At 43.6% G+C, this 27,857-nt stretch overlaps 2 protein-coding genes across 2 annotated transcripts in view; one reads left to right on the top strand and one right to left on the bottom strand.

Annotated features, from left to right (window-relative positions):
• The first annotated feature begins 8,871 nt into the window (after window positions 1-8,871).
• epcam (epithelial cell adhesion molecule) lies at window positions 8,872-11,664 on the top strand. The gene is made up of 9 exons (XM_079230224.1): window positions 8,872-9,201; window positions 9,768-9,866; window positions 9,955-10,216; window positions 10,303-10,368; window positions 10,476-10,542; window positions 10,657-10,755; window positions 10,844-11,041; window positions 11,128-11,172; window positions 11,256-11,664. The coding sequence occupies exons 1-9, from the start codon at window positions 9,141-9,143 to the stop codon at window positions 11,277-11,279; spliced, it is 921 nt and encodes a 306-aa protein (XP_079086350.1). The 5' UTR covers window positions 8,872-9,140; the 3' UTR covers window positions 11,280-11,664.
• Window positions 11,665-12,577: 913 nt separating this feature from the next.
• plekhh2 (pleckstrin homology domain containing, family H (with MyTH4 domain) member 2) overlaps window positions 12,578-27,857 on the bottom strand; it is a gene marked incomplete at its 5' end in the record, with an annotated part of 23,606 nt that continues 8,326 nt past the window's right edge. Inside the window, 28 exons of the mRNA XM_079230206.1 lie at window positions 12,578-14,214; window positions 14,450-14,599; window positions 14,933-15,019; window positions 16,273-16,402; window positions 16,691-16,827; window positions 16,977-17,118; window positions 17,209-17,306; window positions 17,395-17,550; window positions 18,586-18,763; window positions 19,918-20,015; window positions 20,494-20,673; window positions 20,841-20,953; window positions 21,138-21,246; window positions 21,483-21,662; window positions 21,857-21,937; window positions 22,026-22,184; window positions 22,287-22,373; window positions 22,558-22,671; window positions 23,459-23,595; window positions 23,687-23,846; window positions 23,921-24,015; window positions 24,086-24,161; window positions 24,367-25,268; window positions 25,705-25,890; window positions 25,979-26,060; window positions 26,230-26,313; window positions 26,444-26,593; window positions 26,700-26,762. Of these exons, the coding sequence (XP_079086332.1) occupies window positions 14,014-14,214; window positions 14,450-14,599; window positions 14,933-15,019; window positions 16,273-16,402; window positions 16,691-16,827; window positions 16,977-17,118; window positions 17,209-17,306; window positions 17,395-17,550; window positions 18,586-18,763; window positions 19,918-20,015; window positions 20,494-20,673; window positions 20,841-20,953; window positions 21,138-21,246; window positions 21,483-21,662; window positions 21,857-21,937; window positions 22,026-22,184; window positions 22,287-22,373; window positions 22,558-22,671; window positions 23,459-23,595; window positions 23,687-23,846; window positions 23,921-24,015; window positions 24,086-24,161; window positions 24,367-25,268; window positions 25,705-25,890; window positions 25,979-26,060; window positions 26,230-26,313; window positions 26,444-26,593; window positions 26,700-26,762 (4,335 nt within the window). The 3' untranslated portion in view covers window positions 12,578-14,013. The remainder of the gene's footprint in view (window positions 14,215-14,449; window positions 14,600-14,932; window positions 15,020-16,272; window positions 16,403-16,690; window positions 16,828-16,976; window positions 17,119-17,208; window positions 17,307-17,394; window positions 17,551-18,585; window positions 18,764-19,917; window positions 20,016-20,493; window positions 20,674-20,840; window positions 20,954-21,137; window positions 21,247-21,482; window positions 21,663-21,856; window positions 21,938-22,025; window positions 22,185-22,286; window positions 22,374-22,557; window positions 22,672-23,458; window positions 23,596-23,686; window positions 23,847-23,920; window positions 24,016-24,085; window positions 24,162-24,366; window positions 25,269-25,704; window positions 25,891-25,978; window positions 26,061-26,229; window positions 26,314-26,443; window positions 26,594-26,699; window positions 26,763-27,857) is intronic.

Below are 27,857 nucleotides of genomic sequence, written 5' to 3'. Positions count from 1 at the left end.
GAATCATGAGAATGTTTGTTCTGTTTTTCAGAAACATATTAACCATATAGTTGGTATTATTTTATCTGATCTTACTAAGTACAAGAGACATATGGGTGAAGAAGAGAAAGACGCTAATTTTTTTAATGAAAAACACAGCATTTCATTCTAAACACATGAAGTCTGAAATATCATCCAGCTCTGTTCCCGAAATAGGAAGTAAAGTATTGATTCGACCAAAATGCAAAGTGTAGGTTACCTGTCTTACTGCACAGCCTACTTTCTGAACAATGGTCGGGTAACTATTGTCAGGGTTGGTGTCGCACAGATAAACCTACTGCCTTATCCTGACTCCAATAGGTTATTTACTGTCATTCTGTTCTGACTTATCCAACATCGCAGCTACTCGTACCAGATGAAGTATGCTGATGTAAAACATGTATACATTTTAGAAGGTATATTTTATTATTTTTTCATTCATAAAATACCTGTTATTCATCAACCATATTATTTCACTGATAATATAGGCTCAATGAACACAGTCTGTAAAACCTGCATATTTTGTTTAATTCCCTAAAATATTTTATTTATTTTTAAGGGAAGGCACTGCAGTCAAAAACAACGTTTTTCATGTACTGGTCACTTTGAGATTTTTGTACTATTTTGCTTCCATAACATTCAGACTAGTGGAAAGAAAACATTCACTTTTACATCCATCCAATACACATATAGATATTTGTTTTTATTTTTTACAAGTCTGTAGAATTCTTAGAAATTCACCAAAACTTAGCATTAGATGAAGTTTAATTTGCGTATTTTAACGAAACATTTCAGAAAACTTGTAATACCAAAGATAACTGTCTTGTGAGTATCAACTAGGAAGTTTCATGGTGATCTTGTCACAGCCTCTATGTTTGGTTCTTTCTGATTTGGGATTAATCAGTGTGACCCATGCAGGAAAGCTTGAGCAGCAGTTTATTGGCAGATTTCCACTCACCCCATCCGTTTGTTGTTGCTTTTGATTTCTCCTCTTTGTTTTTACAAAGGGTTTTTTCTATCCATTTCAGTAGTGCTCATACACCAAACTTTCCAGTTGCATCTCTATTATAAAGGTCAACAAACAAGAAACAAGAATGTTCAACCTGGCTTTATCCAATGTTCAGATTTCTGTTTTGGAAATGTATGCAAATTAGCACACATTTAATAACATCATGCTTAATTTGCATAATTAAATATTACATTTTAGAAGCATTGCAGTACAAAAAACGTTGTGTAAGTTCTCAACTGAGGAAGTTTCATTGTGATATATATTATATATATTGTTTAGCCTATTTGCCTTGTGTTTTCCCTTAAAAGAATAACATTTCCCATTGTTCCCAAGAAAAAAAAGCCACCATCCTATAAACTTAACATTAGTCAATATTTTACAGTTTTTGAAAGTCCAATGATTTAAAAGTCCAATATATACAGTTCAATGGTAAAATCTCAAATACTTTTGTGAAGTATCCCTTTAGACACTTCACAAAAGTCTTTGAAATTGAATCATTGAACTGAACCATTTAACTTTGGTTGAGCACAGCGTGGGACTCTTTGCATCCGAGGTCACATAGTTCAAATGACTTAAGTACATGTGAACTGTAGCATAAGCTGATTGGAGTATTTATTATTATTAGAGGGTTTTTTTACCCCTTTTTTCAGAAGTCATAACCTTTCCAGTCACTCCCTGCCACTACAGTCTGAGAAGACTAGAACAAAGCTGTTTTCAAGGTGTTATGGGTAAACTGGTCACCGATCACACAGATGTTAAACGAGTTTTAAACCATCATTTTTTTCTTAAGCCAATCGCTTGAGTGGGTAAGGAGGGGTGAAATATGAGAACAATGACAACAGTCCTTGTTTGTTGTGATTGGGTTACCTAAATGTCAATATTCTTCTCAGCCCTTGAAGGGCTATTGTCTGTCTCAGGAGAAGCCTCAGGACTGAGGTAGACTCCTATTACGTAAATGCACAACTGTCTACTGTAAATCACAAGCGAGGGACTGCACCTCGGACCGACACTGGTATGATGGCTGCCATAATGTCCATCACTTGTAACCTAAAAAAAAAACTTGAAAATGTGAGGAAATTAAGTGCAACAGGAAAGGTCACTCTTTCTGATGCTACAAGCATTTTACAATATTGTTTTCTCTTGTACTCTACAACCCTCCTTAATCTAAACTCATCTATTATATATTCTCTACCTGTGAGTGTAAACATCTTTTATACAATTGATTCTGTGTGAACAAAGACAAGTCTGCACTGAAATCACGACACCCAGTCCCAAGAAATCACATAACTCACATAACCCTCCACGTAAAGCACTTTATGTCTGCAGTTCTATTTAGTGAATGAATTAAACAAGCAAGATATATAACATGTTAAACAGTGAGCTTTAAAAATGCTTGTTTCAGGATTTTGTTTGGACAGATGATAGCTTTTTTTTATTTTTACGAATATGACTATAAATATATTCTCGTCGAAACATTTGCAAGAGAGCTAATAAGTATTTCCAAAAAATGTTACGCTATCGTCCTCCTATTTTTAATTAAAATAATCTGTATATAACTGAGCAATTGTTCATGAAAATAAAAAATGTATTAATAAGAAAAGCAAATGTTTTAAATAATGATGAACAACAACTTGAGATCAGTAAGAAATAATACACAGGTTCCATAGGGTTAATCATGTGACAATTGGACTAAGAAACAAAGATTAATAAAAATACTAAGAAATATGTAAATTGGACACATGAGTTGGATTAATGCTAACTTCATGAATGAATCTTAGTAACTGGATCCACTATTGAAAGGAGACCCAAACAAGAAAGACAGAATACAGAGATTAGTGCTCACCGCATGTTTCCAAGTCTAAGGGTCTTTGAGTCTTTCTTGGGGCAGAACTCCCCTCTCCTGGATCTCTCTCCTTCTATCCGTCTTTTCCCGCAGAGTCAAACCCCCTGTCGCCCAAGTGGCCTCTTCCGCCTCCTTCTCCTCCACGTCTGTCGTGATCCATCCACCCCTGGGACACGCAACAATGGCCCGCGCCCCACCATTGGCCCGCGCCCCACCATACCATGCACTGCCCTGACATCGTAAACCTCTGGGAAGAGGAACACCCATATTCCCCTGCTTATGTGTCAGTCCTCGCACAATAAGTGGACCAGTCCCCTGCGGCACTCGTTTTTGTCCTCCTCGCTTTAAGAAGACAGGACACCAGATTGACTTCCCGTAACCCGTTCATCAAGGAATACTAATATTTCACTGCGTGATTTTTCCTGTCTTTGTTGGAGTTTGTATCAAAGCTCCTTCTTTCGAGTTTAATCAAAGCATTGAGATGTCATACCACTTGTTTTGCAAGCTGCAGCTTGCTTCTGGTGCAACCTCTATTTGGTCAAACATAACTGGGGTATCACCACACCAGTAAATCCTATAAACTTGAGCTGAATTGACAATCACTGCATTGTTCAGTGCGGCAAATCCCAATAATATGGCATGAGTATAAGATAAAAAAACAGCGGTGCCATCCAGCCCTGTATACAACACACAGTCATAAATCCTTGGCAGCAACTACTGCTGCGATAAGACGATAATGAGCTGCTTCCTGAGCTACGCCCACAGGTGAGAGGGAGCATTTGTTTTTTGGCCTGTTGTAAAGTATCTGATCACTCGGGGTCTGTACAATTGCTTACCCTTGTTACACTTGACATTTAAGTCATACTAGCGACGGTCTGGGTTGTGTATTGCTTATCAGTCTGCGGCTGATTCTGCACTTTTCAAAGAAATGCTGACCATGAACCCTCTGTATTAAAAAAAAAGCTTTCCCATTGAAGCCTCTCTCTGGCAGATGAAAAGTAGCGGTTGGGGATCACAGCGTCATGGAGTTTCTGCCTTCCCTCTAACAGTGGAGTTAGCAGTGACAAGGACTCTACAGCCATGCTAGTGGTCTATTAGGAGCAGCAAGGCTTTTACTAACATGCTCACAATAGATAGGCGATTTCCCTCCCTTCCTGATGGACACCCGTGGGACCCTACTTCGTAAAGAAATAAATCTATGGTAGTCTGCGACAAAAAAGCATAATTTCTTTATGGTCGGAAGACTAGAAAAGCACTATACAAGAACAGTGCATTTACCATGGACCGGGATGTACTCACACGGACGAGTCTTGCTTGTTCCTTTGCTTCCTGGATAAAATACATTGGGTGAGATAGCGTTACATTTGTGTGTTGGACATAACTAAGTTAGCTAGCTCGCATCCATGGTTATGGCCATGTTGGCGTTGGTGACGTACGTAGTGCGAGACGAGAGCTGTAACTCAACAGGGCGGTTTCACACAAAACAAATGTTACTATACGAAAAACTGTGACATAAAATGGCACAATTCAAACGGGATCGAATAAATATTTGTCCCTTGCCGTTGTAGGACTACCTAACATTTGTTTCCCTAAAGAACAGTGAAAGGGACGGGGCTTTGCTACTCTATGACAATGCTAACCTGTTGATCTATAGCAGGCATAAAGTTTGCATGCTAACATTTGATAACAAGCATAATATATAGCATGAGGCTGCTGGGAAGGTCATTAGTTCTGCAGGTATTAATCATAGGTACAAATCTTACATTTTACCTGATGATGGCCCTAGATGAAAAGTCAGAGTAACACCAAGTTATTGGATTCATCCCGAGGGTGACATGAATGTCGGAATCAACATTTCATGGCTGTTGACTGTTTAAGAACAGCTCACTAAAAACCTAACGAACATGTGTCTTTCAGCTGGAAAAGTGACAAAATCAAGTATACTTTACTCAAAGATCTGTCTGTGCTTTAAATCCATGCAAACTGCCAAAAACAGGGATTGTGTTGTTGTTGTTGCTGTTGAACCACAGGGCCCTGTTCCTCGTACCTGGCTTACTGAGTTAGCGGCTAACTGTCAGGATAAGATGACGTAGGTCAGGCTTTCTCGGTTTCTGGAAGCAAGCTTAGATAAATCACCATAGCAACACATCCAAAAATTTAAACCTGCTCCCGGGCAGGCTAACTGAACTTCACTGGATAAGCTGGACACTCCCACGGACTAAAGAGGCAGCTTCTTCCTCATTGATGAAAGAGCGATATTAGTTTTATTAGTTTTATAGGGAGAGAGTTCTTCCAGATCGCCAGGATCCATCCTTTACATCATCATGACTTCCTGTATGCGGCGATATAGATTTTGCCGACAAGAAATAATTTATTTAGAGAGCTTCTCGAGCCGCGGACATTGATCACCACAGACGCAGCTGATCGTCTCAGACACAGACTGTCAGCCGCTGCATGCCGCTGTTCTTAAGTTTATTTAGCTCTTAAGAAACTTATGGATGTGTTAAAGCACTCATAATTATATGACAGTGTTATTAGTACACCATACATATCATTATTGTAGAACATGATTAAGGTGATCGTGATGAGAATACAGAGAATCACACATAATTTATTTTCACTGCTTCAATTGATTGAATTTCTGATTATGAATAAAACATACATACTGATCTGCCCATAACATATTCAAACTCATATACACATATATAGTACATGATTCATACGTGCATACAGTACATATATCCTCATAAGTATATATGTATTCGTAAATATAATCTGATTGATTTGGGTGATGAAGCACTTCAAATTAGCCGATACATTTTCTCAACACTGACGCATTTAACTTGTCTGATATATTTGTGACGCTTATGTCTCTCAGAGGGGGCGGAGCTAAAGTTGCGTTCACGGCAACAATGTTGCAAAAACGGTGGAATATTCGCAACGCGTTTGCTGTGAATGACTACGGTATTGACTTCCTCATATGACTTCATGATCATCTCCTGCTTCTCATTAGAGAAATAAAAAGAGGTTCCTCTGAGTTTATTGTCCATTGTACTGTTAGAACATGGTGGTGTCAGTGCTCCATTATTATCCTTCTGAAGAGGAGCGGCACATTTATCCAGATGACTGACGTCTGGCTAGAATTAACGAGACGTTTCAGCGCGGATCAGCCGTGAAGAAACCCAGACAGCCTGATGTCAATCATCTCGCTCATTTAAGCTGGAGATTAGGACATTTGCTTGACTTTGTTTAGCCAGGTACGAAGGATGCCCCCCAGGCCTCTGCGACACAGCAATCATTAACGTTATTAGTTACACCTGTGTTTGACTAGTAATCTGCCACAAAAAAGTCTATAGGGACTTAAGTATGTATTGTGAGCTGGTCTTTTGCTGTGTAATTTGTGTCATGCAATGTTTTCAGAATGGGAAGAAGAAAAGAAACACCTGTTATTCTGGGTGTTTGTGCATTATTCAGGTGGCACCTTAGCCACAGCCATCAGTATATAAATGGGTGTGAATGGGTGAATAATGTCATGTAGCGTTAAAGAACTTTGAGTGGTCAGAAAAGCGCTAAACAAGTACAGGTCCATTTCAATTCACATCGAACAACTCATGAGGAAGAGTATGCTACACCCTTGATCAGGGGCACTTGTGAAAATGACTCACACACTTTTGTGTGAGCTGCTATTACTTCTCTTGAGCAAAGGGTTTCGTAATACAACCGGTTTGGCAAAGTAGCCTTCAGAGCACGTGCATCATTTGTCATATGATTTCCCCAAAACATGTTTTATCTGAATCATGTCTGGCCTTCAAATTTGAGGTGAAATATTATTTAAAGCTACAGTGAGGAACTTTATTAAAATGTTCATTTGATTTTGCGTTTCCTCTCATTTCCATGAAAAGGTTCCAACAGTCTGTTCCGCTCAGTCCCAGTTCTGGTTCTTCTGTGCCTCTTACCCCTCGAGCGAGCCCAGCAATAAAAAACCCATTGGCCTTTTTTTGTCGAGGGAACCAGTGTGATGCTATCTTCTTTTTTTTTACATGTCAGACTATTACTTACTTACTGTGTTCTTCTCCTACCTTTTTCATGTACAACCCACTTGACTCTTGATTGCTGTGGACTAATAATACATAAGGATTATATATATATATATATATATATATATATATATATATATATATATATATATATATATATATATATATATATATATATATATATATATATTGGGGAGTTGTGAGACTATCTCTCAGGTGGAGAGTCTACGGGGCCTGAGGCCTGAGGCCTTGACTCAGCCGTGTCATCTGACAGTGCATGACTCACGACACCTGGGGAATGTTTTCCCCCATCGCCTCTGGTTTCTCTCGGATAGTTGATGATGTCACCGTGTCGCACCGTGTTTGAACGCTTTGCATTTTGCGCAGATATCGGGACAGTTTAGGTGTGGGATATGAAATATGAAGTATAGGGACACACAACTCTGGACACGACTAAATGCTTTGAGTGCAGCACAACATTTGGTGAATATGATGTTTACATAGCAGAGGGAACGCCAACTACAACGTGATAAGAATACAAAGTGATATTATAATAATAAAATATGACATTATGGGGATATATGAGTATCATCACAAGAGTGTAGCGTAAAACTATATGGTTTAAACTGTCTAACTATCTGCATAATAACACTACAATGAAACAATAAAGACCTTTACATGTAAAAAACAAACAAAAACAAGTATAAAGGTCACTACACTCTATACCAGGGGCCCCAAACTGGCGGCCCGCGGGCCATTTGTGGCCCCCCTCCCTACGGCCCGCTACATAATGCCGGAATTATCATATTTCCGGGCCGCAATTTTACATTTTTGTAATTTTTAATTTGTATTCATATAAATTCAAAACTACCCCTTAAGATACAATTGAAATAAAAAACTAAATTATATTAAAATGTTTTATTTAGTTTGGCTCAAAATAATGTCAAAGGTCAAAGGTGACCGCACATGACCGGACAGTTTGGGATAAGAAGCAGCAGGTTACGCGGGGCGGCTGTTTGCAGACGATGTGGAGAGAGTCTTGAGTCTGTTGCAAATGGAACTTATTGACTTGCATTGCAACAGTGATCTAAAAGCTAAATTCAGAGGCACAAGGAAAACCAGACATGACAATTTATGAGAGAATTGCCTCCATCCTTCCCTGAGCAGACAAAAGTGATCAGTCAGGTAACGTGCCTTTTTGGAAGCACATATCTGTGTAAGAAACTTTTCTCCACTATGAACTTTAATAAATGCAAGTACAGGTCCAGGCTTAGTGATGCCTGTCGTGAAGCTGTACTCAGGGTTTCACTGTGACCTGGATCAGGTTTCTATACTGTGACCTGGATCAGGTTTCTATACTGTGACCTGGATCAGGTTTCTATACTGTGACCTGGATCAGGTTTCTATACTGTGACCTGGATCAGGTTTCTATACTGTGACCTGGATCAGGGCAAACGTGGCTCAGCTGTGAGCAGAAGTGCTGCCGGGTGTCTGGCAAGAAATAGAATAAGGTACAAATGTATTCAGCAGGGATTGCATTTGTTGGTTCGGTGCAATGTTTCAATACGTTATTATAAAAAATCAAATATGTTTGCACTGTTAAAAAAACTGGTTGCCTTTTTTTGTTAAGTATGACGAAAATATACTAGTAATGTAAAATTAAATAAATAAGTAAACTTTCAAAAGTATTGCGCTTTCTGTGTGGCCCTCCTATGAGATCACAATACCAGCAGTGGCCCCAAGCCAAATTGAGTTTGAGATACAGACATGAGACAGTTTACTATTTTAATTTCGTCAATAGAGAGAGAGAGAGAGAGAGAGAGCGAGAGAGCGACCAAATATGGTCACACCGGAAAAAAGGTGCGCTTTTTTTGATGCACATTGGAGTGACGTCAGCAGACTACTTGTCTTATAAATGTACCTCATAACAGCTCGTCAGTCAGTTGGACAATAACCATCAAAAAGGAATATAGTCAACAACAGTCACTTTGGTTGCGCTCGTACTCCAGTTTTGAGTCGTTACCTGTGTGTGTGCGCGCGCACGCTCGTCGAGTTTCTCTTCCTCAAACAGGTTCAACCACCGGGACACACCTGCAAGCAAGAAAAAAAGGAAGCCTTGTTTTCCCCCGAACGCCATTCTTTACTCTCTCTCTGACCTCTGCGGACGACGGAGGGACAGAACGCGATTTGTTTTGCATCAATAAGTCGGTTTTTGGTTCGATTTGGTTCCATCATGAACATGTGGGTTGCTCTCGTTCTCGTTGCCTTCGCGGCGGAAGCCGCAGCTCAGACCTGTGAGTAGTTTGATTTATTCAACTTTATAAAGAAAAGAAAGTCTTGCAACGCAGTTTCGGCTAACGTCGCCTAAATGGCGTTCCGTACTGTTTTCCATTTCAAGTGCGCTTTCTCTGTACTTTTCAGCTTTAGTTCCAAAATTAGTTTTTTTGTTTTAAATGTCGTATTTGTGTTTTGTAGTATAAAGTGTTTGGACGTCAGAGCGCAGGCAGTGTGGTTGTCAGTGGGGGGTTGGGAGGATCTGTTCCGCTCCCCGGGGACTTGTCTTGTTTGGAGGAACCAACGCCCAGGTGTAAACCTGCTAGTCTACCTGCCCTGTTTCCGGGGCTGTATAACCGCCAATGCAATAAGTCTGTCCAGTTATGTTGCGTTTTGTGAAACACAATCTCACTACAGAGACGTTCAAAGTTTAGATATTTAAAACGCGGAGTGATATTTAACTTGACATGCACTCGTACAAAAATGTATTGTCAGGGGTTGCTTGCATAAATCAATATTGATAGTATAACTGGTTTTGCTGTCCTGACAAACCCTTTGTTTTCTCTTCTTTTTTTCTTTTATAAAGGTACATGTGAAACCTTGAAGTGGGCCACCTGTGAACCTCCATGCGACTGCACCGTTATGGTCGGCACCAACATGAAACAAAAGCTGGACTGCAAAGCATGTAAGAAAGCGCCTGTATGTTATCAAGCCTGTGTACGTTGTTCTGTCATCTGCTCACAGTTTCCCACCCAACCCCTTCCCCCCTTCAGTGATCCCCAAGTGCTTCTTGATGAAGGCCGAGATGCACCTAATTAAAACGGGCAAGGACTCTCGCTCGATCGGTGGGAAGCCGATCGAGACGGCCTTCGTGGACAACGATGGCATCTACGACCCGGAGTGCGAGAACAACGGCAAGTTCAAGGCCAAGCAGTGCAACAACACAGAAGAGTGCTGGTGCGTCAACAGTGCTGGCGTCCGTCGTACCGACAAGGAAGACAAGAACCTAAAGTGCGAGACGCTGGTGGAGACCAAGTAAGTGTGTCGTCCTCAACGGTGTGGATGAATAGTGTCAGTGTTCGGGAGCTAAATGTTAACCTTCTTTTTCCTCTTCCCCCCAGCTGGGTTCGTCTTCAGCTGACACACAAACCAGTGGCAACGCCAGTGATTGCCAAAAATCTGAAGGCGTGAGTACATTTCAAATGACTTCACATCAAAACTGCATCGTTAACATCAGAGTTTTAATGTTCACAGTTGTAATTCCTTTAAAAATCTCCTGTGTTCCCTAACGCAGTGCCATTGCCGATGCCATTAACAAACGTTACGGTAACTTTGACAAGGCCTTGGTGAAGGATGTTGAGGTGCGTGTCCAGTTTTTGAAAAGCAAAGAAACCACATGCATTTGTATGTATATTTATTAGAACGGCATTACAAAAGTACCTGACTAACAATGAGTCCTACCTGTGGCGCCGCAGTACGACGCAGATGCCCGCATGATCGTGGTGGATGTGAAGAAGCCAAAGGGAGACCGCATGAGTGACCTGACCCAGATGGCCTACTATATGGAGAAAGATGTAATTTCTTTTTTCTTCTCGTTTTCAAAATTCTGTGTGGGTGTCTGGCTTAAAGAGACTGATCCTTGTTGTTTCTGCTCCCCTGCAGGTGAAGGTACTGCCCCTGTTCAAGAACCCACTCAAGTTCACGCCCACTGTGGACGGCCAGAATCTGGAGATGGAGAACATCCTGGTGTACTACGTGGACGAGGAGCCCCCGACTTTCACCATGAAGCACCTGTCGGGCGGCATCATCGCCGTCATCGTGGTGGTGGTGCTGGCCGTGGTCGCCGGCCTGCTGGTCCTGGTGAGTGTTAACTAAATGACTGTCTTTTTATTCGGCCCAAGCGCAGTAGCAGTGTGTCCTAATGTTGTTTTTTGTTTTTGGTACAGTTCTTCGCCAGAAGGCGACAGAATCAGCGCTACAACAAAGCCCAGGTGAACACTCTATAACATAAACTCTAACTTTTTTTCACCGTAGAATGCGTTTCTAACGACCTGTTTATTTTATCTCCATTCAGCAAAGAGAACTGGATCCCATGTAAAGTTGTCATTGCAGTGGGACTCTACCAAGAGTCAGCTTGTACATCACCTTTTGGAAGAATATTTTTTTGCGGTGGGAGTGTTTTTGTTTAGAGTTTTTTTTTTTTAACCAATTTACTTGAGGAATGCAGATTGTAAAAATCAACTTGCTTTTTTTTTTTCTTGTTGCCACAGCTGGTACCGCCATCTATTTATAAATCGTGTAGTCTTAATGCATCGTCCATCTATATGCCATAATAAACTGTGCTTTTTAATGCGTACCTGGCACATGCTGCATTTTAATGTCAAAACACGTCGAGTGGCCTAAAATCTGCCTTGTAGATTGTACAGTTTCCTACCTAATGTGTGTTTGTCTGAAATGTTTTTAATAAAATCTTTTTAAAGACACTTTGATGTGGTGCAGGTTTCTTTTCCTTGTGTAAGGGTTTGTCTGGTCAGTGGAAGGTGCAGTGGGGGAGGGGAAGGGGAACAACAGGTGCTTTTCTAGTCCTAATGATCAAATGGTTCCGCTGATACTTAAAGTCGACGCAAACACATGGTGTGTTATGATGGTTGCAGTACATGTATGTGTCCCTCCAACACGTCTGACCTCCTTTGTCTCTCGCACACAAGATGGCTGCTTTGCTTGTAAATGAGTCTGTTTGCATGGAGCAGGTTTCCTACCCAGATTCGTTTGTTTTGAATAGGTGTGGCAGCTCATTTTTGCATGCGTCACTGTCCTGGTATTGTTTTATTTATTTTGAAGGGAAGTTTTAATCTCTTGCTTTTCATGGCTCAAAAACACTTATTGATCAGATACCTTTACCTGCTTGAATCTAGAGGAAAATGTTTTCAGCTCAAACTTGCAGACTGTTGTGTTGCACTACAAGCTGTGTGGCAAACGGTGTCAGTGACACTGGGTTTAAAAATAAATTAATAACATGACTAGGGTTTTCTGTCGCATGGTTCAGTGTGTGTGTGTGTGTGTGTGTGTGCGCTCCAGCTGAAGACGGCACCTTGTAGTCCCTGTTCAACTCTTTGTCAACGCAAAGCCACACTGGAGGTCTTTGTTTTTCCCAAGCGACACGAAGGCATCGCAGTGACAAAATGGACGTGAACGTTAAATGTTCAACTTTACTTTGAAAGCGCATACATGTGATTTGGACTTCCTGTTTCATTCTTCTCCATTGCTAGTTTCGATCACACACCTTTTATTGGACAGTTAATCATTTGTCAACATGTTTAGGTTCTCTTGCCTCACCCAGTTTTTCTTCCCCTTGATCCCCCACCCCCTTCCTACACACACACACACACACACACACTTTGTCTCCACAGCAACACAGACAAAGGCACGTCTAACTAGTTCAGACAGGTTGGGTATTGTATGTCCTCCCCCCTCTGCTGTGAGAGACTGCAGGAATGAGGCGTGTCAGGGACCTGTTGCAGGTATCAACTCGTCAATCCCATCCTCACCCATGACGAGGCTGGACGGCAGTTTTTGTGGGGGGGAGGGGAGAAACTGAATCAGGAATATATGAGTGTCCGACTGGTTTCTATATGGATTTGTGCGGCTACCCATTGGGCAAGGATTGCTTTCATTCAATACACATTTTACATGGAAACTAGCAGCCGTGTTCCTGTAGTTTAGTTTATTTGCACAGTGGACTATACTTAAGACGTTTTCCAAATTACATGACCTCACAGGCTGGAGATAATACTGGGAGGGGATATCAATCTTATTTTTAAGTACCTTACATTAAAAAAAGGCCCGTTCTTCCAGTTTGTCCTTCGATTACATGTGTCACTACATCTGATCCATGTTCTTTAAAACTTCATATGATGCGTCATGCCAGGTAACAGAACAGAGAACCTCCACCAACCAAAATGCCCCTCGACTTCTGTCGTATCCTCTTACCGCCTGTAAATCAAGTTCTGCTGAAGCGCTTCGTGTGGAACAGAGTGGAGCGTCATTTCGATGGGTCTCAGTCAGCCAGAAAAAGGCTTCTGGTATTTGTGTGCATGATTGAAGTTTCACTGCTCTCCTGGCTATTCAGTAACTACAGAGCACATGAGGTCCAAAGTGGCGACCTCTTACAACCTGCTCTCTACGTCCATTGCATTGCGGACAAGACGGGAGCATTTTCCCTGCACTTCTTGAACGTTCTTCAGCTGCGGCCTTGCCTCTTGCTTTTTTCATATAATTCTGTATCCTTCATTATACAACAAAGAAACAATGTGAGGGTTTTTGTGACCTACAGGAGTCCTTCTGACAAAGACACAAAAAACTCCTAATTATTCCCTTAACAAAGTCATTGCCCCTTCTACATTGTGCATTCCTTTTTTTAAGATGAGGAAAACAAATATTGTACTTTAAAGAACATCTCTACAAAAAAGGGGAAAATATACCGCACAGCCCGGATAGATTAATGAGACATTAGTGAGACATCAAAACACTAGTCTTCCAATAAATAGTGTCTTTCAGGAGATGCCAGTGAACTGCTGCGACCTCAGCATTTCGAATTATACCAAACAGGCGAGAGAGACAGGTATAAACTAATTTGGATTGAGCACTTGTGGTTATGGGGAGCTGGTGCTTCCACTGGCAGAGAAGTGACCCTCGGCCATGTCAGACAAAATCTACGGGATCGTACTGACAAGAAAAGAGGAGCTGTGAATGAGTCCTTCATCTTCAAATTGAGATTAGGCAAAAGGCAGGTCTGCTTCTGAAGATTTCCCAGAGTTTGAGTTTCCATGCCGTCACAGCAGCGTGGGGGTCTTGCTGGGGCGTCCCAGCACCGGCGGGGATTTGCTCCTCAGCTCTTTGCTCCTCAGCTCTTTGCTCTTCAAACTGAAGGGCTGCGCCACCATCAGGGCCGGTGCTGAGAGGTGGTGGGCGGCGGCCTTTTGCTGATGGGCACTGTTGACGTAACTGGAGACGAGGAGGGCGATCTCCCTTATCTGTTGACGAAACACATCGAGAGTGGGGGTGGGAGACTGTGACTTCGCTAAGACATCCCCGCGCCCTAGGCTGGCACAAGGCTGATAGACGTGTTTGGAATATTGTGATATATTTCCACGTATTCATGTTTTGTTGATTTCATTCACGCAAAACGGATCCAGCAAAACTGATCTAGCAATACTGACTCAAACCATCATGAAGCGGGTGGACGAAAAAGGTACATTTCTCAATAACCTTGGAGGCGTCGGTCGCAAACAGGTGTTTCTCCGTGGGTTTGTCCTTGCCGGCGTTGCCACCGATGTTCTGTCCGACGACCAGCATGAAGTCCTGCTTGCAGCCCCCGAACGTCATCAGGTTCTTGAATGAGTGGGATGCCAGCGGCTTCTGAACACACACATGCACAGACATTTGACAAGATTCTGATGAAGAGGGTAGAGCACACACATGGAAACTAAATTCCTGTGGAGGTTTTAAGTGTAACAAGTCCATTTAATTAAACTGGATGCAAGCTAGCTTTCTAATTGAGCTTCTTAATTAAAACATTGCCATGCCCTTCTTGCTCAGCATCAAATGAGTCTGTTTGATATTCCAAACCATTTCCCGCTCCGCTGTTTGCGTGACTCATGCTGTAAATATGACCTATGTTCTCAGTAACGGTATCTGGCAAGGTGAGAGAATCGTGCCTTGACCGGCAGGTCTAACACCAGAGATGCTTACGACAGAGTTGTGCTCCAGAACGCTGATAGCATCTTCGTGCACAGCCAGCCAAACCCGTGCACCATGCTCTGGAGAGGGAGTGATGGTCTGAAAACAGGCAGAGAGAGATCAATCCCTAGTTAAATGTCTTACTATGCTACAATATGATAAATTGAGAGTAGTATGCTACACAATCGTATTACAATGTCACTGTTTTTGGTCCTCACCAAACGGGTGACACATGAAGTGGATGCACTGCATGGATGTTAGTGGACTAAACGATTGACAAGCACAACAATGACTGTCATTGAATCCTCCTGCAGCCGGTACTTTACAGCACTGTGAACACACCAAAGTCGCCACAGCGACATCACTACATGTTTGTCAGTGACCAAAACTAAAATGGAAACCCCCTGCACGAGCACGGTACAAACAGTTTTTGTCAACGCTGAGTCAGCGAGGTAATTACCGTCCAATGATGGTGTTTTCAACCTTGTGAGTAAATGTGCGTGAGTCATCATGAGAAAATGTGATCCTGGAGACAGCCATTGTAGCAAGGATTACCACACAGGAGGTGTTGTACTACTTATTAGCCAGCTGTTTATTTTTCTGTCTGTCTGTTGAGTAGCAAGCCGCCAGGAAGAGGGCAATAGTGGTCACACTGTGAAATAACAACTTCCGTGTCCGTCACATGGTGCAACGGGGCTAAAAAATACTTTTTCCCAATAGACATCAATGGGGGAAAAGCCATCTATACCTCAGCGGATGAAGAAGACATGAATAGCTCGTTTAAATCATTAGGACAAAAAGTATTTTTTATCTGAACTTTGTCTTTTTTATCTGAACTGAACTCGGACGTCAAACTTTTTTTTCTTCCTGTGACAATGAGCAACTCCACGGAGAAAAACCGTCGCCTCTGACGCTGAATGCAGTTCTCTTTACACATCCACGGTTGGGGTGATCCATCACAAGAGAGGCTGTAGCTCAGTTGTATGGTAATTTGTGGTGCTGAATTGCATTATCTGTAATACAAAATATAAAATACAAAAAAACAACCACATTGTACAGAGCTTTCTATTTCCTTCCTTAAAATTCAGTCATTTGTTACCGTGTCAGTGAAGAATTGTCTGGAATTTGTCTGTTTGTGCTCCAGGTAGGCAAATCACATCAAGATGCATCAACTCTGACAATTACTATGTTGTTATATGTACAACTTTTATATCCTTTTTGTCTCTCGGCTGATGATAAAATAACCTTAATGAACAAGAGGTTACGTCACGCGCACACACACACACACACACACACACACACACACACACACACACACACACACACACACACACACACACACACACACTTACCTCTGCTTCAAATAATTTGGCACCAAAGAAAGGCCACTTCCTGGCAACGGTCAGGTAGATCCTCACACACTCGGAGGAACTTCGACCCCTGAGGGAGGCCCAGCGGGCGGAGAGGCGCTGCAGCAGTTGCCTGAGATGCAGGGGGGGGAACTGTGTTCATTTTGAAACTTCAGAATATAATCTTTACTATTTTCCACAGAGATCTGATCGGACTGGATTTGTTTGAATGATGGAAAACTGATTAGAGTTACTGGGTGATCAGAAGTATGACAGGAAATGAAAGGGTTAACTGCCAGGGAACAACTTCCTGTGATGGAAACCTACAACAGTTGATGACGTTATAACTGAGTTTAGAGACAACATCACATTTTAAAAAGTAGATACACACACTGAGCCAGTCTTCAGTGTGTTCTGCTACCTGAGCTGCTCCTCAGATGTGGTCCTGCGGTAATGTTTCGGGTAGAATCTGTCCAGGACATGCTTCAGGGTTTGGTTAGACTTGGTCTGGGCTGGTCCAGGGGCAGAGAAGGGACGCTCAAAGTCCCCAAACTCTACCTGAACACAGACACAGTCACTGTATTCTTTGTTTTTTTCAGGTGGGGTCTGGTCTAACAAACAATAATATGGAAAATATTTGTCACTGTTTAAGTGACATATCCCATTAAAGCCAGGACATATTGTAAACATTTAAAAAAGAAAAAGACCTGGGCCAGCAGGGCAGCCATCTCCAGAGCCAGCTCCTTGTTGACAGGGAAGTGTCCCGCGACAATGGCCTCATTCGTCTGATAAGCCAGCAGCAACCTCTCCCTCTCTGACTCGCCCCGGACCTGGAGAGAGAAATACAGCCTGTGGATGGAGACAGAGGTCGTAAAAAAGTGAAATAGAGACAAAGAGAAGGAGAGGATGAGGGAGGGAAACGGCTGGGTCCTTCTCCACCTGTTCTTGTAGGTGAGGCGGACCGTCCTGGTGTTTTCAGACTTGCCAGTGTGCTGCTCCTTAGAGGCCTGCTCCCATTTGGAGATGATGTCACAAATCTGCAGGCGGAATGAAGACGACAAATTTGCAGGAAACGGAACACACAGTCTTTTTTAAAAGTAAGATTCGCATGAATAGAAGGTGCACCTTGATGCCTCCTTGGAGGCAGTGCTCCAGCTCTCGTCCGGTGGGGTCATCAGTGTACAAGCTGAAACCAGATAACCCTGTTTTCCTAATGCCGGTGTCCTGGTTTAGGCGACACTGGAACTCGTCCACTGTGGTCGAAGCATCGAAGCTCACAACCTGTGGGAATGCAAATTATGACAGTGATCATTACAGTTAAGCTCATTGGTACTTTAAGCTAAATGCTAACATCAGCATGTTAACATGCACACAGTGACAATGCTAACATGTTACAGTTTAGCAGGTATAATGTTTACCATGTTAACCATTTTAGCTTAGCGTGTAAGCATGCTGACTAGGGCTGTGTTCCACCAAAGAAATTCTAAAATCATCTGACACTTGATTTAGAAAACTAATCGTTTAGTTCATTTCATCGACAGATCTGTAAAACTACACAATGAGTTTGATTCACGTTGATTTGTGTGTTTACCAGATATTTATATATAAGTTTCTTTTAAATAAGTCATTCAGGATGAAAAAGCATATTAAACAACTAATCAAATTAAAGATATTTTAGCCGACTAACACCAAAATGACTGATTAGTCAACTAATCGACTCACAGGGGGGGCAGCCCTAATGCTAACGTGTGCTACTTAGCACAAACACAAAGTACAGATGAGGCTAATGGGATTCTTAGGAGGTTTGGAGGCCAAAGTATTAAAAGGTAAAAGACTAATGATGGTATTTGAAGAAATGTTTAGGGACCAACAACATAATAACAATTCATCCTGAAGGAACTACATTTCATGGCAATCATGGAGCAATATTGTCTTTGTTATTGTATTTTAGTCAGGCAGGTCGTGAAGCAGATCCGCCGAGAGCTGACACGAGACTTCTAGGCCGTGATGTCATCACTTCCAGCAAGTTTACACTGACAGAGAGCGACAGGGAGTGACACAAAGAAACACTCCCTCAAGAGAAACCTTGACTCAGAGCGTACAGGTAAGATAGTGGTAAAGGGAATTTGAAGCATTGAGTATGACACGCACGTTAAACACACAGCGAGTCTTTACAGCGAACCGGTTATGTGTAAACTGAGCGTGACTTGAGGCTCTGGTGTGAGAACGAAGCAGCAAGAAGCCAAACTGAACTAGCTTTGAAGGAGCCACTGCTGTTATTATTATTATGTGTCTTCCCGTGTGGTCTATTACTACCTGGTAGGTGTTATTGAGGAAGTGGACAGGGACGCTGAATGGCAGGGAGTGATGATAGGGATTCCTCAGTAGGATCGACAGGATCTCCATTCGGGACGGCCTGGCCTGCCTCTCGCCCTTCTGCTGGGTCCGCTCCATGGAGCGCTGGCAGTAGATGGCATACTTACCGACCTCCGTCCTGAGGACACAGTGGTGTAGAAGTGGTACGCGCATCAAAGAACATTACACACTGAACAATGTTGCTGTGTTCACTAAGCGATCATGATCAATCCAGTTAATAATCCCCATAGGTTTACACTGATAAATGTTTGGAGATTAGTGCTAATGTATGATCTCAAGTGATCTGCTGCAGTATTAACAAAGGATGTTTGGTTGGAAGCAGCAGAAGCAGAGATATCCTGATTTATACGCCAGTATGGGATCAAGCTCCCAAGGAACCACTGGATCCTACTTTTCACGTAATGCAATTCAATAACACCTTTAGTTCGGCTTTCCCTGACTGGTTAATACCCATGTTTTTTAAAGCTCTGATAGAAATAGTTTTTCTGATAGAAATAGTTAAAACCCCAAATCCAAGATAACCCTGATGAAATCATCAAGGATTGTATCTGACTTAACCATGCATTATCTCTAATGGCCAGCATGGGGTGACTCCTCTGGTTCGAAACATAAGTCTAATTGTATAAAAGTCTATGAGACGTGATTTATTCCCTGCCAACATTGTAAACATGAGTCTCAGTCTCTAGTTTCAAGTCTTCATCAATACAGCATGATATTCATTTAGTAAATGATGCTCTCTGTATAGAGAGGAAATTATACTTATATATATATATATATATATATATATATATATATATATATATATATATATATATATATATATATATATATATATATATAGATAGATATAGGCTGAGTAGCCGTCCTTGTGATGAGTGAACTGAATGTGTTTATATGTGTATAATCGGTGCCCCTTTATTTGAATGTAATTTAAGTTCTAATAATAATGGTTATTGTACATAAAGAGCTATATTGCACTAATTGTATATAACTGAGGTGTTTAGTTCAAGTTGATTCATTCTCTGGTTCCAGGCTCTCACATGTGAGGTTTTTCTGCTCGGTACAAATTACATCTGGATCAAAACAAGGCATTGGCTCTGGGAAACTACCTACAATTTTAAAGATAACATTGATTAATGAGAAAATGGGCACATTAATTAAGTACAAACAAGATTTCTAGACTTGATCATGTTTCTTTTTTTTCTTTTCTTTGTCTGTGTTTACAGAGGTCATGCTGCATGCTAACGTTCGGGGCCCCTGGTCTTTTCTCACCTGGAGTCTCCGTGTCTTTTGAGGTGAACCTGGAGCAGCCAGAGGAACGGATGCTGAGGCAGAAACAGTCCGACACACAGGGCTAGAAACTGCCATCCCTAAAGCATGACGCACAAGGGCAGAACAAACTGTCACAAATATGAGCATCAATGCAACGTGTGAGAGACGGACTGGAAAACATTTTTGTTTTACTGTGAAACAGTTGTAGCTGGTTTTGATCCTGTTGACCAGACACTGACTTAATTCCCAAAGGAGCCACCAGACTGTGACTCACTCTTTTGTGTTTAGTCCTGTTTTACATCTTAAAAAATGTGCCCTCTTCCCTCTACTGGTGTTTCTGGTATATCTGGTTATAGGCTATGGGAGATTACGGGAGAGCCTATAACCTTTTTGTTTTGAACTATATAGCCTGAAATTATTTTTAACTGTTGGGATCCATGATTTGCCTAAGCACTTAAAAAAAGAAAAAATCTCATTAAACCCTGAAGATTACAAACTTTTTCAGACTTTCAAACGTCTGTGTTTTTCAGGAGATAACGCGAGCCACTGCTGCCACCATGTGGTGAGTATGCAAACCTGCAGGGGGCCTGGATGGCCGTGCGGCTGCCTCCTCTGGGTCTGCTTGATGAGCTGGCAGAAGAACTCGTTCTGAAGCTCGGGGTGGGCCAGGCACACCTGCAAGGCACTCTGGGCCAGCGAGACGTGGTAGTCGATGGCTGGAGCGTCGATGGCCACGTTGATGAAAAGCTGACAAGTCTGAGGAGGAATGAGGGTTAGAGTTTGAAAAGACTTAACGCAGAAGGAGATATCACTCTTTGACTGTGGACAAAAATGGCATATCAATGCTATGTGTGTGTGTGTGTGTGTGTGTGTGTGTGTGTGTGTGTGTGTGTGTGTGTGTGTGTGTGTGTGTGTGTGTGTACCTTAAAGAGTTTAACGGCCTCGGTCTGCAGAGCTTGTGAGGGCAGGGTAGTGAGAGGAGACAACAGGGCTTCCTTACTGAAACACAACATGGGATGTCTCCAGATCTGGGAGTCTGAGAGACAGAGAGAAAGACTGCTAGCTAAAGGTAATAATGAGAACATGTCAAACATATCAATGCAATACAATGGGCTCCATTCAAGAGGCAGAAGGTGCCGCAAAATTGGCTTCCATAGGCTATTAGCAAAACCTAATCAAAGACGCAACAAAAAAGAAATTAGTTTGTAAAAAAGACTTACTTGGATCTCCATCCAGTTGGAAGAGTTTTCCCACCAGTTGTTCAAACTCAGTGCCGACTTTGCCCACTGTGATGCCCGCTGCCACAGACAGATGGTAGAGCCACGCATCCTACAGAGCCACACACAATAACATCAATGATGTGAGAGGCGCATGTTCACATTCTTATGAGAACAGAATCAGGTCAGGTTAGATCAGATCTCATAGTTCTTATAGATAATCAAATTATTGGCATTGGTTGTATGAATCAAATTGCCTCGACTCAACATGAGAGTGGAGAGAAGAAAAATTGCAACATGAAGAAAAAAAAGGAGAAGAAAAACGATGTACTTCCGGAGACCGCTGACCTTTTCGTGGCGGGACTCGATGAGCAGGTTGGTGGGCCCTTGCTCCTGTGGATGGACGGCGATGGTGAAGGGTGCCGCCTGTAAGTCCCTCCCACACGCCTTCAGGTCATCAACGGAGTCCCTCGACCGGTCCCCCTCCTCAACCCGGGCCTCCCACAGCTTAATCTGACCTAGGGGGAACTGAGAGCACACACATGAAATGAAAGGGGACAGCTTTTGCGTCGCACCTCTGAACTAAAGGTCCTTCCTCTTTTAACCTTTTACAATTTGACAGATTCTCACTACGGCGCTGCAGGTAAAACATCCGAAACGTTAACCCGACCGGCACGTTACAGTTCTGTCTTACATCCTGCAAACTTCAGGTTGAATCTCACCTTATCCTCCTGGCTGCGGAAATAGTACAAGGTTTTGCCAATTAGAGCGCACCAAACCCGCTTGGAGTAGCCATGCTTCACCTGCCATGGAGCAAGGACACATTTCACTGAAGATGTAGAAATGCTTGTGAAAGTCATATTCTGAGATGAGACGTAAAGGTGGCCAGACCTTGATGAGCAGTCCCTTCATGCCGGGGCGAATATCCGGCTGAGTGAAGAGCGGACTGGCGGCCTTCACCCTGAGCACGCTCTGCAGCACCCGGAGCCACTCCTCCAGCAGGTTGGGGGAGTCGGCCTTCAGGTAGTAGACGCGCTTCCCTGTCACTACCTGTGGTGCACACGGCGCAAAAAAAACAACAAAAAAACAGCGGCCAAAGGTTGGTGAAGGATGAGTAAATTCGAGGATGGACAACAACAAAAAAGAAAATACCTGGAGGACTTGTTTTCCCTCTCCACGGGCGATGCTGCTGGTAGCGTTGACCTCGATCTGACCCTGAGGTTTCCTGATCACGTTGCTCTGTGGGAGGATAAGAAAGTGTCTGTCAAAAAACAGAACGGTAGATAAATACTACTACATTTAATAGCGAGACACTAACGATATAAAAGACAAAAACATATGGAAGATATAAAAAGCTGTTTTAAAAAAGAAAATGCACAAAATAATCAAATTATGTGGCTTTCATAAAGTGTATGAAACCCACAGGAGAGTTGTAGTAGAGCAGCTCTCCGTCTTTGAGGACGAACCAGCGTCTCTTCCAAGTTTTCTTCCAGGTCTTCACCATTTTCAACAGGTAGCCTGACTTCTCCATTGGTTCCTGCAAAGTCACAACGCGGTTGAGTTCTATGCAGTACGATGTCCTCATGACGTCCACAAATGTCCCCTCTAACCATCAAAACTAGAGAGTCGTCGTACTATTTTATTTTACTTCATGTCTAAAATACAGTATATGTGGTTTTGTGATATGTAAAAAAAAAACAATAACAAGCACAAATAAGAATGTAAATAAAGAAAGGTAAATCTGTATGGACACAAGATGAGAAATGACATTTTAAAGTCAGCATTTTTAAAAATAAAAAAATAAAAAATAATCTGTGAGATAAAAAATGTTTCCCCCAAAATATGCAGAAAGGGCATTTTCTAGTCTACCTAACAAAATAAAGCTTTGACGGATTTTGACACAGATTTGTGAATCGAAGTCACCGTATTTGGACGTATAGGGCTCTGGTAGGGTAGCGACCTGTCAATCACAGTAGCCCCGCCCTAAAGCATACTCTGCTTTATGGTCTATCTGAATCTAAATAGACCATCATTTACTAAATGAACATCATACTGTATTGAAGAAGACTTGAAACTAGAGATTGAGACATAAACTCATGTTTACAATGTTTACTGAGGGAATACATCAAGAGAGAAGTAGAGTCATTTTTTCATAGACTTCTATACAATCTGATTTCTTTTGGCAATCAAAAGAGTAGCCCCCGAAGGCCATTTGAGAGGATGCAAGTTTAAGGCCCTTTGGCTTCGCTCGTCAGAACTGGAGGTTGCTGCCTGGGTGAGGCGGTCAGCAGACAACATTCAGGGATGTCCACTTGCTGACTCACACTCCTGCCGTTGTCGCCGGCCGAAGAGCAGGTCTTTGGGAGCTTCTGCTCTGGTTCGGAGCACTCTGTGTCGGTGGAGTAGGCATCGGGGGGGATGGCGTAGTCGCTCTCTGATGTCATCGAGGACATGGACACAGCTGGAGGAGAAGGAAGAGAAGAGTGTACAAGGGAGCACGGGCCTTAGCTTTCAGCCTCGAATGGCGGTAAACATCTTGGGGCGCGCTGTACCTCTCTTGAGGGAGCGCGGGCTGCCCGGGCTGCCGTCCTTGCGGGAGCTGGAGGAGGCGCGGGAGCTGCAGAGGGAGCTGTCCTCCTCCCCCGAGCTGCACGACTCCTCGGAGCTGGACGACTCGTCTGAGAACGGACTGCTGCTCAGCAGGGTGGCTTTCTGCGAGACGAGGGAGAGGGGGGGTCAACACAAAAAGAACAGCAAACTCGTAGCGATGCTTAAGCGGCACTCACCCCCTTCAGAGTGGTGTAAACCGGAGCAGTCATGTTCTTATAGATGAGGGACGTGTACATCACAAAGGCGGGGTAGGAGGACTGCAGGGAGGGGTCTGCAACGCACAGATCACATGCAGTTAGTCAGTGCGTTGGAGGATTGCCTCCTCTCCCTTTTCGTCTCACCTTTGCTAGCAGGGTCTGTGCAGGACGTCTCGGACAACCGGATTCCCGATTTAGCCACAGCATAGATGCGACTCTCCTGTGGGGAAAGAGAGAAAAACTTGCTGAACTATCCCCCAATAAGTTCTTCCAGTAGGAAAATATCTTCTGACTTACTGTGCATCGTTACCTGCAGCTGGCAGAAGTAAGTCAGAAGATATTTTTCTTTGACATAAGGTTGCAGAACCTGCAGTTCTGTGAGGTTGCAATTTTATGTCAAAGACATATCTTTGACATTATCTTACCCAGGAGGGCAGCCTGTGTAACGGGGGTGTCGGGGGAGCTGAGCTGTCGCGACTGATCTCCGGACTGGGTTCCGGTGGACCAGGTGAGGTCTGCAAGGCTGGAAACGCCGCCGTCCGTGAGCCTTGAGGAGGCGCGTCCCTGCCTGTCTCCATGCCAACCTGCTGCTCCTGGTCGAGGTCCGTTTCCTGCGGCCGCAGCGGGCGCAGCATGCTGAGGGCGTTGCGCGTTCGCCCGTGGGCGGCCTCTGTGCTGATCGGGGGCTGGCTCAGGTGTCTCTTGGCCAGAACCGCATTCGTCAAGCCGAAGCCCGCCGGGGTCCGCAGCCGGGGCTGTTTGGGCGAGGCAGGGTTGTCCCTGGGGTCCTGGGGCGGGTTGGGTCGTTTAGGGGTGGGGGCTGGTGTGAGGATGGGGCTGGTGGTTTCGCCCCACGAAGATGAGGAGTCGAGTCGCTGGGACTGGAAACGTTTGTTGAGCTCCTCTGAGGTGTGGTCCTCCAGCTTGGCCCTGTGTGCCTCCTCCTCCTCTTCTTCCTCCTCCTCCTCTTCCTCCTCCTTACACCCTCCCAGCGTCCCATCCGGCGACCCCAGCAGGCCGAAGCCGGGCCGATCGGCGCGTTGCATGTCTTCGTCGAACAGAGAGCTGCTGTCGTCTGAAGCAGTCAGGTAGGTCTCACTGCCGGGGCGGCTGAACTCCAGACCTCCTCCTCCTCCTCCTCCTCCTCCTCCTCCTCCTCCGTCTGACGCAGCGCTAGAGAGCACAGAGGAGACGCCACGAGACTCGGATCCGCGCACGCTCTCATCCAGGCTTTCAGATGCACTGTCATCCTCCAGAAGTCCAGTCTGGTCCGGTCTCTGGACGTCACCGTTTGTCCCCGAGGAGGCTGTCTGCTTGCTGCCCTTCTCTGTCAAAGCAAACATGAAAATACATTTCCAACAGGTGTCAACCAATTTTAGTTTGTCAGGATAATTTCTCTATGTTTGTTGTTGTAATACCCAGTTGGTCCACAAGAGGCTGAAGTGTACCACCACCAGGTGAGTTACACTTTACATAACTTGCTGACTCACAATGTGTGTAGCTTGTGTTTCGCCTCTTGTTACACAGATGAAAAACAACAACTTATGAAACTTACAAATAATATCCTCGTCATTAACAATTTGAATGTCAGACTTCACCAGAATGATTGTTTTCTCATTGGTCAAATAAAAACAGCTTTTACATGTATGTAAGTGCAAAGATATGACCTAATGGCTACAAAGGTCTTCTGAGTCACTTTCCAGCATCCTGCTTCGCCCACAATCCGTTTCCGAATCCAAAGCGGTGAATCTGTGGGGACTTACTGGTTGCGTCTCTGCCCTTCGCCCCCCGCTGGGTGCTGAGGGTCCTCTGGCAGGGTGCTGGTCCAGTAAGCACCTGGGGGCTCTTCCCCCTCACCTGGAAGCAGCCGAATGTCAGGCTGCTGAGGCGCTGGGCCTCACCTGGTCGGCACAGGACGCCTCTCCCGTCGCCGCACTTCTGCTCGAAGGCTGCGGACAAGCAAAACAAAAACCACTGAACATTATTTTCATAATAATAATTTAAAGCCAGTTTTCGGCATGATGATTTGAAACTCACACTGCACTTGTTTCTGCAACTCCCCAAGCTGAGCCTCCTGCTGCTTGTTGGCTTCTCTCAACTCCGCGTTCTCCACCTCAAACTGAAGGAGAAACGTGTTTCAAAAGAAAAGCCCCTGTCTCGGGTCCAGGGATTTATCTACTGGAACGAGATACTGGTGACACTACATCACCGCCCAGCTCACATCTGAGCCACATTTCCATCCGATTGAATAAGTTTGTGCAACTTGCCACGCTGTCGTTTAATAATACCTCTGACAACTTCAGCATCACCCATTCCTTGATCTTCGCTGCTTTCTCCTCCACTGTTTTGGCGTCCTGAAGTCGGCTCTGTGTCTGGTGAGAGAGGACCTAGTGTGACAATATTTCTGATGTGTGTGTGTCTTTGTGTCTGCTGACCGACTGCGTGCCGTATCTCCCTCTGCACCTCGGCGTCCGCCAGCTTGGATGAAATTCCTGAAATTACCTGCTCCTCTAGCTGCTGCTCCAGCTGGGCGATGACGTCCTCCTTTTCCTGCACCAGGACCTGCAGCTCCTGGCACCGCCGGAACAGACGCACCTCCGAGTCTCCCGACTGACTGTCGGGGGCCTTCAGCTTCTCTTCCATCCACTGCACCTGGAAATCACAGGTACACACCGCAAATATAACACACACACACACACACACACACACACACAAAGTGAAAGCGAACAAGTGAACACACTGGAGTTTGGGTCCTAACCTGCTGGTGAGCGGTGAAGGCCCGTTTTTCGGCATCGATCACTTGCGTCTCCAATTGTTGAATCTGGGAAACGAAGAACACAATAAGTATATATATATATATATATATATTTTTAATCTCACCTTATTTTCATTCTGCTTTTATTTTCCTACCACTGAAATATAAACTCCACTTCAGTCCTCGAGCCAAACACAACAGCAGCAGATAAAGACAGATCCAGATGCTTTGCAGCTGGACTTTAGAACGTTTAGAATCACAATTAGGACACTCAGAGTTATGTATCTAACATGTGCATTTACACATTAGGCATTCATCAATAAGTTCCTCCTCATACGAAACCTCTAGCTAATAATTGCTTTAATTGGGAGCAAAATCCACAGATTTCTTTCAACAAACTCCTAATGGTGTATTTCTGCTAACAATGTTTGTGTTGTCCAATAGGGAATCTCAGCGATCGTATACTAATTGTAATTATTAGCTTCATGACAGTGACTGTATTTCATCAATTATGCTTAAAACTTTAAAAGTGGACATCCAATTGGTGTTCATGGTAAATGTAGCGATGCGTTCAACGTGCTATATCAACAGAGAAAGCCGTGTTTCTTCTGCTCATGGAGTCGCGCCGGCAGAGACTATATACACGTGTACCAGGATGCATTGCAAGCACAGCAGGACGTGCGGTCAGGGGAGGCTCACCTGTCATCAAAAAACAAATAATGATACAATAAAATAAATGAAGCTGAAGCGGTAGTTCAGAAAGGAAGACTCTCTTTACACCATTTCATTCATAAATCTCTCTACTCCTCCCTGTGATTACTCTATCGGCTGATGGATAGATTTAGCTGAATTTGGACATGTCCTGTTCAAACTCGTGAGGCGAGGCAGTGACTGTGCCTCATCTCAGATTGTCCATGTGGAGCGCGTGCCTTTTGATTTCTCATTGTTTGGCACCACTGTACTATTTGTAGACACTTTTATTATACATAATTTCTTTCCATGGAATAGGTAGTGTAGAACCTATTTAGTTTAGGTATTAAATATGTACCTTGTGTGTAAAGAATGCTAATATGAAAAACACCCAGTAGTCAATGTGCAAGCTGCCAATGGCATGGGGTTTTAAGCTACTCTAGTGGTTCATAGTAGTTCATATATTTGCCT

The sequence above is a fragment of the Taurulus bubalis genome (assembly GCF_910589615.1).
Source record: "Taurulus bubalis genome assembly, chromosome: 14".
In the NCBI taxonomy this organism is placed as follows: domain Eukaryota; kingdom Metazoa; phylum Chordata; class Actinopteri; order Perciformes; family Cottidae; genus Taurulus; species Taurulus bubalis.
This window is presented reverse-complemented; position numbering and strand designations above follow the sequence as displayed.